Source organism: Eschrichtius robustus, chromosome 15 (assembly GCF_028021215.1).
Source record: "Eschrichtius robustus isolate mEscRob2 chromosome 15, mEscRob2.pri, whole genome shotgun sequence".
Lineage (NCBI taxonomy): Eukaryota > Metazoa > Chordata > Mammalia > Artiodactyla > Eschrichtiidae > Eschrichtius > Eschrichtius robustus.
Genome location: NC_090838.1, coordinates 45,572,716 through 45,583,660, shown reverse-complemented (window position 1 = coordinate 45,583,660; position 10,945 = coordinate 45,572,716). Strand labels below are relative to the sequence as shown.

At 41.2% G+C, this 10,945-nt stretch overlaps 1 protein-coding gene across 1 annotated transcript; it reads left to right on the top strand.

The window, feature by feature from the left end:
* Positions 1-1,148: 1,148 nt before the first annotated feature.
* On the top strand, positions 1,149-2,771 carry GPR75 (G protein-coupled receptor 75). Its single transcript, XM_068564843.1, has one exon. It carries the CDS (start codon positions 1,149-1,151, stop codon positions 2,769-2,771), a length of 1,623 nt encoding a protein of 540 aa, XP_068420944.1.
* The last annotated feature ends 8,174 nt before the right edge of the window (positions 2,772-10,945 follow it).

Sequence of the window (10,945 nt, the reverse complement as noted above, 5' to 3'; positions counted from 1 at the left end):
CACAGTACCTAGCGTAGAGCTGGCGGAGAGTATGCACACGGTAGATACAAACTGGGTGAATGCATGCATGAATGGGTGCATGCCTCCTGCTTCTTCATGAGGATATTCCTGCTGGGATAATGATAACTCACATTTATATAGAGTTTGCAAAGTGGTGCTTTGCACCTTGTAAATCTCAAATATAATTCTGACACCCTTCATTACTTCCATTTTTTCCCTCTCAAATATAGTCCTACACAAAGTTCTTTCCCAAAGGAGAGTGTGGAGTTGGCCAAGAAATCACAAATAGGGAGAAGGAAATATAAATAATGGAAAATAAAGGGTTCTTCCTAGGAAAAGAAGTCATATTTGTTAGTGATGTGTGGGAGTTATGTAAAAGGCCACAGTATATACTTCAAAAGTAGCCTCTTGCTTATACGTCAAGCACAGCACGTGCTGTTTCTTGCCTCAGTCCTTCTGCTGCAAAGACCTACTCCCCTTCTCCCAGCCTGTCTGTCCCCCACGCCCTGCCCCTCACCTTTCACCCAACTAGCTCCTCCTTATCGAGAGCTGCTTCAGCCTCCACCCCGGGCTGGATTCTGTCCCCCTTCTTTTCCTTCCACAGTGTGCTGCCATCAGCTGATTTGCCACATTTGGCTGTAATTACATAGGTTGATCTCCTCCAACTAGATTGTGATCTCTTTTGTGGAGAGGTCATGTTCTCGTGTCTTCAGTGTCTGGCACTGCAGAGTTTCTGAAGGTAACATCTGCACACCCATCCTTCAATCACAATCTCAAGGGGTGAGGCCCAGGAATCTGTTTTTTGTTTAACCCACTCTCCAGATGATGCTTAAACTAGTTTGAAAACCACTGTGTCATAAAACCTGAAATCAGCTGGATGAATGTATTTTGAGGTCTTTGTGTCTTTCCTGTGTGGGGCTCTGCAAGGAGAAATGCTTTCTAGGCACTGGGTCAGAGCTGAAAAAGTCTAGTGCTTTTGTAAAAGATCATGAGGTCACTCTTCTTTCTCCATTAATTCCTTTCTGTTTCTGGGTATGCATTTTTGTGCGCAGGCTTTTCTGCCTTGGGCCTCTTTTGTCAAATGTCGCTCATCTGTGAGTTGAGGCCCTGACTCCCTTCACACAGAAGGAAGTCGTCTCTCTCTGAAGATGAACTCAACGGACCTCCCTCAGGATGCCCCCAACACTACCCTGCTACATGTGCCTCACTCCCAGGGAGGAAACAGCACTGCTCTCCAGGAAGACCTCCAGGACCTCATCCACACGGCCACCTTGGCGAGCTGTACCTTTCTGCTCGCAATCATCTTCTGCCTGGGCTCTTACGGCAACTTCATTGTCTTCTTGTCCTTCTTTGATCCGGCCTTCAGGAAATTCAGAACCAACTTTGATTTCATGGTCCTGAACCTGTCCTTCTGTGACCTCTTCATCTGTGGCGTGACGGCCCCCATGTTCACCTTTGTGTTGTTCTTCAGTTCAGCCAGCGGCATACCGGATGCTTTCTGCTTCACCTTCCACCTCACCAGCTCCGGCTTCATCATCATGTCCCTCAAGACAGTGGCGGTGATTGCCCTGCACCGGCTCCGCATGGTGTTGGGGAAGCAGCCGAACCGCACGGCCTCCTTTCTCTGCACCTTGCTCCTCACTCTGCTCCTCTGGGCCACCAGTTTCACCCTCGCCACCTTGGCCACCCTGAAAACCAGCAACTCCCACCTCTGCCTTCCCATGTCCAGTCTGATTGCCAGAGAAGGGAAAGCCATCCTGTCTCTCTATGTGGTCGACTTCACCTTTTGTGTTGCTGTGGTCTCTGTGTCTTACATCATGATTGCTCAGACCCTGCGGAAAAATGCTCAGGTCAGAAAGTGCCCCCCTGTGATCACAGTTGATGCTTCCAGACCACAGCCTTTCATGGGGGCCCCTGTGAAGGGAGGTGGAGAACCCATCCAGTGTACCATGCCAGCTCTGTACAGGAACCAGAATTACAACAAACTGCAGCACGTTCAGACCCACGGATACACCAAGAGTCCCAACCAGCTGCCAACCCCTGCGGCCAGCCGGCTCCAGCTGGTGTCGGCTGTCAATCTCTCCACGGCTAAGGATTCCAAGGCGGTGGTCACCTGTGTGATCATTGTGCTGTCGGTCCTGGTGTGCTGCCTTCCACTGGGAATCTCCTTGGTGCAGGTGGTTCTGTCCAGCAGTGGGAGCTTCATCCTTTACCAGTTCGAACTGTTTGGTTTTACGCTTGTATTTTTCAAGTCAGGATTAAACCCTTTTATATATTCTCGGAACAGTGCAGGGCTGAGAAGGAAAGTGCTGTGGTGTCTGCAGTACATAGGCCTGGGTTTTTTCTGCTGCAAACAGAAGACTCGACTTCGAGCCTTGGGAAAGGGAAACCTCGAAGTCAACAGAAACAAATCCTCCCATCATGAAACAAACTCTGCCTACATGTTGTCTCCAAAGCCCCAGAAGAAATTTGTGGACCAGGCCTGTGGCCCAAGTCATTCGAAGGAAAGTGTGGTCAGTCCCAAGATGTCTGCTGGACATCAACACTATGGTCAGAGCAGCTCAACCCCCATCAACACTCGGATTGAGCCGTACTACAGTATCTATAACAGCAGCCCGTCCCAGGAAGAGAGCATCCCACATAACTTACAGCCAGTAAATTCTTTCGGATTTGCCAATTCATATATTGCCATGCATTATCACACCACTAATGATTTAATGCAAGAGTATGATAGCACTTCAGCCAAGCAGATTCCAGTCCCCTCTGTTTAGAGTCATGGAGGCTAGAGAATCTTATATGTTTTTGTTTCTGATACTAGTTGATTTTTTAAAATTCTGTGAGACCAGAGGTACATCAAAACTTAAAGACCTAGACAGTTGACACTAATGACTTCCTTTTGTCTGAAGTATTAGCATCTATTGGTTTGCTTTGCAGTTTCTTGACATTTTAAGAGTTGATGTAAAAGTTTATTATTTTACACCTGACCTGTGCTCCAATCTTTTGTACTAAACTTTTAAATAGACGCCAGGGAACGATCATGCTACTGTATTAAAAGTAGGGAATGAACTGATTATGGTCATTTGAGTCAATGTTATGGTTCTTTGAAGTAAGTATGAGCTGGAATTTTTAAAGAATGTGAAGGTGTCATCTTTACTGTGGCATTATTTTTATTAACTGAATTATAAATTTTGACTCTTTGAAGTGTTGAATTGGGATCAATATACTTTTTTTGGTTGCAGGCTTACTGGAATAAATAATACATTGTTAAAGCAGAAACTCAGAAATGTATTATCTATATCTATTTTTACCAACAATACACAAGCATTAGTTACTTTCTTTTCATAAGACAGCCAACTAAGAATAGGGTATTAAGATTATTACCATTTCTAATTATAGACATTATTATTTTGTGTCAGCTGAGTAGCTGTATAGTTCTTTTAAAAAGAAGTCTGTTTTTTCTTGCTAAAAATGAATTATTCTATTTCAGAATGATCTTACCCAGGAAACCTAGTGAGGAGGACCGCATATAGTAGAGGGGTGCTCTTCCTGGGGTAGTAGGCACTAACTGTGGTCATCTCATCAGGGTGCTGTTATGTGGGAAGCAGGCTAGACTGTTGTATGTAGACTCTTGTATGTACAAGAAGACATAAGGATGAGATGGGGGTGTTTTGATTTATGCTTTCCTTCTGTGTGAGAATGATTTGTTAACAACCTGACGAAGACTATCTAAGTAACTATTTAGAAAATTTTTTTGGTCTTTGTTTATATATTACCATGGTAGAAAAATTCTTAAGATGATCTGTTTTCAAACTAATTGTGTTATTTCTCTCCCATGAATCTTAAACTGGAAATGGGCAATAAGGCAAAATAGACTAAGTATTTCTACACTTAAACTAATTTTGTTATATACTCTGTGATTCCTAGTGTAACAACGGTAAACTTATATTTTTATGTAAAAATGTTTTCATTATACAGTTGGCATTTGAACTCAATACAATTTTGGAACTATAACTTCTAAACAAGGTGAGCATCAAGATACAAAACCCATCTTTATAAATTGTTATATTCAGGAACTGTTATTGCAGATTGGAAGGTACTTTGTCCCTTGGATGAAAGGTGTTCAGTTTATAGCATCCTCTCCCATGCTGTTCCCAAATACAGAGGTCATGAGACACATGGAGAAGACAGCTGGTACTCAGCTATAACTCTGCTCAGTCTCATCTAATAACTCTTACCTTCCAGGATCAACCAGTCATTTCTATTTCCGAGGCTTAAGTATGAGATATGGATTTTATTTTGCTGTTAAATTCACCTTTTAGGACTCTCTCCCTTCTTTCCTTCTCTCTCTTTTGTCCTTTTATTTTTGCTATTAAATTTTATAACAGAAGAGAAAATATACACTCTTCTTTTTTTCCTTTGGTAATTGAATGCTATTTTTGGAAGTCACTATGACCTATTTCAACTGTGCTTTTATATTTTTAATACAACACTATTTTCATTTATTAATAATTCCATGAGGTAGGTTCGTATATTACCTCTTTTTAACAAAGAATTAAGAAATATAATGTCCTCTCCCAAGATCATTTGAAGAATTGTGGCAAATTAGGAATGAAACTTTTGTCTAAATTCAGAACCTGGTATTTAAGTCAATAAGCCAAACAGCTTTATAAGTAATAACGTTGTAATCAAGAAGCTATTTCATACTTTTTAAGGTATGAATCTCTTTTTTGGCCAGGCATTTCAAATGTGACTCAATAAAAGATTTTTTAAAAAGTAATTTCTACTTGTAAAACTAAAAATGACAGGTTTCCTTTGTGACCTCTGAGTCTGAGATGATTTGCCCCATCTTTGGGAGGTAAAAATCATAGCATAAAGAAAATAAGCACGTGCATATGAGGTGTTCAGTCTCTTTATGCTCATCAAGAAATTACTGATTTAACTTGCATGAAATACATAGCAGGCTAGATTCTTAGCCTTCTTGTATATTTATATCTCTGTATCTATGTCTATATGTAGATATATAGAGATACAGATACAGAGATAGATATATGTAACTTGTCTCTTCATAAGTTATATATGTCTATCTATATCTATGTCTATATGGAGATAAAGATATAAATAGACATATATAACTTTTCCATAAGGGCTAAAATGAGAACTTTTATAAAAGTAATGAGAATTCAGTTGAATATGACTAATTAGCAGGGTATATTAATTATTTCTCTTGATGCTTTACTGTGATGCAAATTGTTCTGATGTTAACCATTAGGTCAGATTTGTATTTCTGATGCTTTTAATGTTCTTTTAAACTAATGTTTGGAAAATAAAAATAATGAAAAACCTAACATTTCTGAACATCAGACTGCAATACTTTTACTTTCCTGTCAATCATTTAAAAACCATCGGAGAATAGCAGTGTTGAAACTCAGAGTTCTTTTCCTTAAAAGACAAAATAACTTGTTTGACCACATTGTGTAGCATGCATTTGTGCTCAGAATAATCAAGAATAATCAGTTCCAAAGGTTAATTATTTACTAAACTAAGTTTATCATCCAGCGGGAAAACTCCTGACTAAGCATTTCAAAAACTTCTTTAAAATGAAATGAATCTGGAAAAAGATACGGAATTCTGGATATTTCAGTTTATCAATCATGGTTTTAAGAATCAGAAAACATTAAGCAGAAAAGAACTGAATATCGGAAATCAGATGTCTTCTCAATCATTAAAAGGTCAAGGCTCTATGATGACACGTCTGCAGGAAAGATTCCAGAATAAACACTTCCAGTCTGACTAGCCAGCGGAGCTGCTTTTTCCGCTACAGCCAGGAAGGGAGGGAGTGAGGAGGCCTCCTTGGACCTTGGACTTCAAGGACACCTGTTGAAGTAGACATCCAGAGAGATCAGGAAGCTGCCGCACTGCCACTACTTTTACAACTAACCCTCTTGACACCTCCAAAGCAAATGCTGAACATCAAAGCAGTGCCGCAGAAAAAAATTTGGCACCAGGCATTTAGTTGGCAGAACCCAATTTACATTTAAAACCCTAGTTTCTGTGAATCTGGAAAGTGTAGTTACACTAAAAAGGTAAACTAAAAGGAGGTTCAGAACAGATACTGAGTTCCAATCCACTCCGTCCACAATGGTCCATCTTTTTGGTGCTCAACATTTATAGCTGCTCCTTTAGCCATATTTCCAAAGAACACCAACTCTCCCATTTGAAATAATGCAACTTCTCTCATTTAAACAAAAACATGCCTCCTCTCCTCCAGAGAAAAGATGAAAAGTCCGATCAACTATTCTATTTCTCAGTGATGTTACTCTTCTGGTTCAGTCAAAAATCTCAACTTTATATTCTGTAACCTAAGGATGAAATTGTAAAGTTTACCACTGTATGGTCAGGCCACTTAAGATGACTGTTCTCTTGCTCTCTGTACATCCCCTGCCCAACCAGTGCCTGCTTCACCTGCACCCTATTCACATGACTGACCTTCCTGCGAACTTGCCCCAGCTGGTGATTGTTCTTATCAAAGGGGCAGTGAGAGGCGTGATAAGAGGCATGCCCCTCTATTGGTTTCCCTGGTAACTGATGAGCCCACCTGATGTCAATTCCCCTATAACTGGTAATTCCCCTCACAGGGAGCGAAGACTGTTGCCATGTCCTGCCCGTCGTCCACCACACACAGTGGGCTGTCGCTCCAGGACCCTGCTTCAGACGTGTAAGCTCCCCCATCCATTAAACCATTTGATATCGACCAGGGTTCTTGGCCTTCCCCAGTCAATAGAAATTGATAAGAGGCCAGTCAAGAAATTCAGGCAAGGCTTTATTGGGGCCTCTGTTGCAGCAGGAGGGTAGTGAAAACAAGTAACAAGTTCCCTTGCTCCCTCCCCAAGGTGGAGGGAGCTGGTTCCTTATATGGGGTGAGGGTAGGGGTGTGTCCAGGGGTCGGGCCAGAGGGGTGGCTTAGGTGTTTTGCCCACCGCTTTGCTGGTATTGAGCTCTGGGGGCATGTGCAGTACCCTGCTTTTGCTCCCGACACCCTGTTTTTACTCCCAGCTCTTCAGAAGTGGCTGTTGGGGTTTTTTTTGGTCTTTTTGTATCTTTTGTCTAGAATTTGCCCGAACTGTGCATGCACAGCAGCTTTTAGTCCCTTATAGTTTTCTTCTTATCAGTATTTTCTTGCTCTGGGAGACGTTAGTCCAAGCACAAGCATTGCAGCACTGCAGCAAAGGGTCCCAGGTCCCAGCCTGTCTCACACTGATGTCTCTGTTGCTGACTCCAGGCTCTTTCTTCAGTCTTGAAGCTGGGCAAGCACAGGCCTTGTAGGCCTGTGGGGTGCAGCCCAATAACCACCAACAAACACATCTTATAGAAAGTAGCAGAGAAAACAGGGTAAGAACAAGAAATATGTTGAAATGTTTCATAAAGGAGAAAATATGGTGCTAATATAGGCCTTACTTGCTTCTGATCAGGAAGTTGTGGTTGGTATTTTGTAACTTCCACTACTCCCTACTTCCTATCCCTTTGCCCTCCGCTAGCATATTGCATAGTCTGAGAAAATAAATAACTTTTATAAAATAGTGGAGGGAAGGAAATACTAAGAAAACAAAATTTAGGGAGTATAAAGCAGGATTACAGAAATAAAAACAGCAAGAAAATAAATGTAAATGCTTAATGTCATTTATAAAAGACAAAAATCCTTGAATTAGAAATATGTAAGGGACTTCCCTGGTGGCCCCGTGGTTAACACTCCGTGCTCCCAAAGCAGGGGGCCCAGGTTTGATCCCTGGTCAGGGAACTAGATCCCACATGTGTGCCACAACTAAGAGTTCACATGCCTCAACTAAGAGTTTGCATGCCACCACTAAGGAGCCCACAAGTTGCAACAAAGGAGCCCACCTGCTGCAACTAAGAACCGGTGCAACTAACTATATAAATATTTTTAAAAAATGATATGCAGGGAATTCCCTGTCAGTCCAGTGGTTGGGACTGCACTTTCATTGCAAAAGACCCAGGTTCAGTCCCTTGTTGGGGAACTAGGATCCTACAAGCCGCACAGCGCCGCCAAAAAAAAAAAAAAAAAAAAAGATATGCAAAATTTGCTGCTTGGAATAGATAAACATAAGAAAAACTGATGTAAAAATTAAGAGGCAAAAGTAGATTAAGCTTACATGAAGAAAAAGGGAATGGCAACATTAATATTGGAGAAGAACCGAAAACAACACGACATTAAAGAAGAGAATATTGATAAAGAGAACACCCAAATAGTAAAGTAATAACAGTATTCATTCATTCAATGGATATTTATTGAATACTATGTGCCAGGAACTTGAGATACATTGGTGAACACAAGAGAGAAGTTTCTATTCCCATGACAATTATATTAGGCTAAGGAAGATAAACAGGTAAACAAATATGTAATTTTTATGTGGTGATATGTTCTATGAAGAAAAATAAAACAGTAAAGGCAGAGAAAGTGTCAGGGATGTTAATTTTATACAGGGAAGTTAGAAACTATTTGGGACAATAATACAATTTACTACAGTATTATTTTCATTATCGTTTAGTTCTCAATATGCTCTAATTTCCATTATTATTTTTCTTTGGGTCCACAAATTATTTAGAAGTGATTCTCTTAATTTTCCAAAAATTATATTTCAATTATTGATTTTTTAACTTAATGACCTTGTGGCAAATGACATATATACGATTCCAACCCTTGAAAATTGAGATTTGCTTTATGCTCCCGTAGATGGACAGTTCATGTAAACGATCTGAGTATACTCGAAAAGAATGTGTATTTTTTTTTTAAAGTATTTGTTTATTTATTTATGGCTGTGTTGGGTCTTCGTTTCTGTGCAAGGGCTTTCTCTAATTGTGGCAAGTGGGGGCCACTCTTCATCGAGGTGCGTGGGCCTCTCACTATCGTGGCCTCTCTTGTTGCGGAGCACAGGCTCCAGACGCGCAGGCTCAGTAATTGTGGCTCATGGGCCCAGCTGCTCCGCGGCACGTGGGATCTTCCCAGACCAGGGCTCGAACCCGTGTCCCCTGCATTGGCAGGCAGATTCTCAACCACTGCACTACCAGGGAAGCCCCGAATGTGTATTTTTTTAAAATAAATTTATTTATTTATTTTTGGCTGCGTTGGGTCTTCATTGCTATGCATGGGCTTTCTCTAGTTGCAGTGCATGGGGTCTACTCTTCATTGTGGTGTGTGGGCTTCTCATTGCGGTGGCTTCTCTTGTTGCGGAGCAGGGGGTCTAGGCGCGCGAGCTTTAGTAGTTGTGGAGCGCGGGCTTCAGTAGTTGTGGCTCGCGGGCTCTGGAGCACAGGCTCAGTAGTTGTGGTGCACGGGCTTAGTTGCTCCGTGGCATGTGGGATCTTCCCGGACCAGGGATCGAACCCGTGTCCCCTGCATTGGCAGGTGGATTCTTAACCACTGCACCACCAGGGAAGTCCCAAGAATGTATATTTTTTGTTGGGTAAAATGTTTTCTACAGGTCCATTAGTTCAAGCCTATTGATTGTGTAGTTCAAATCTATATTCTTACTGATTGTGTTTGTTTGTTTGATCCGGAGAGAGATGGCAGCAAAAGTGCTTATACACAGAGAGTAGACTGCTAGCATGTGGTGTGCATGGGTACCCTGCAGAATAGTTGATAGAGGGAAGAGAGAACTTGTTACTTGCTGGGTTGTTAAAGTGGAGGTCAGTTAGGAGAGTTTCTATGGGAGTGTTATTTTTAAAATTCAATAAATAAGATTGTAGATATTACTCAAAATTCACTTCAGAACCTTATTACGATATAAGCATGCATTTGTACATAGTTGTAACCAGAATGTACATGTCTTACCTTCTATTTTTTTCTGTTGAAATGATCACATCATCAAACTTTTGAAGAGCAGATTCATTTTATGAATACTGTTGAAATTACTCACAAACCTATACCTGTTCAAGGAAAGTAATGTAGAGGAAAACTGCCTTCAGTCAACCTAGCAAATAAGAAAGAGAGCTGGGAATAGAGCGTTTCCTTACAGACTGTCCTTACAGAAGTTTTTTAAGGAGTCAAAACTGAATTGGCAACAAGGAATGTATCTCTGGGTGATAGGTTTAAATTTAGTGACTCATCTACTTGACCTAGAGAGTTATTCTAGACAAAAGAATTTGTCTTCTGCTTTAGGAATATTGTTAACCTCATTTGATTCACCACCCACTGTCCACTTTCGCCCCACAGCTCTGCTTCTTAGGTGATAAAAAAGTGCTCCACTATACGTCCAATATGCATTCTACAAGTTTTGATTGTGAAAATGCACAAGTGCAGGTAATAACAACAACCATTTGGCTTACATGATGGTAAGATACACCAATTTCAGAGAGGTTACAACGTGAAAAAATGCTTATCTTAGAATTGGTGATATATGGTGTTTAGTATAAGCTAGGGGAAAACACAAAATTATGGTCCCTTGATAAATACTTTAAGGATCTTTCTTTGAAACTAAGATTTTAAATAGTTCCTTGGTTAGGAACTCTTTGCATCCAGAAGCAATGGCCTCATAAGATTCCAGGTGGGAATTCTTTTCTAAAGTGGGAAGGGGCAGTAATGAAAGGGCAGCATGAGGTCTTAAAAGAGTAAGGCACAGTAGCCTTCTCAAACAGCTCAGTTGTAGGGACCTGAAAATGAGCATCTATAAACTGGATCCCTTTTTCATGCTCAAGATACTTGCACCCCCATTTGAAGATCTCTACGCTAGGCCACCAGTAGCACTCCTGGGTGCTGGCAGGTTCAGGTTCCCACCAGACCTGACTTTGGGTTATGGCTCATTCTTGGGTAATTCTCCATAACCCAGCCAGGCCAGATTATGGAGGCTCCCCTTTCAAGGTCATCCTCTTCATTCAGTTTAGTGGCAATGATACATGGAAACTACACGGGCACTTTTGACTCCCAGAGGTA

Coding starts and splice junctions, on each gene's coding strand:
- GPR75 (XM_068564843.1), top strand. CDS start 1,149: ATGAACTCAACGGACCTCCCTCAGGATGCCCCCAACACTACCCTGCTA.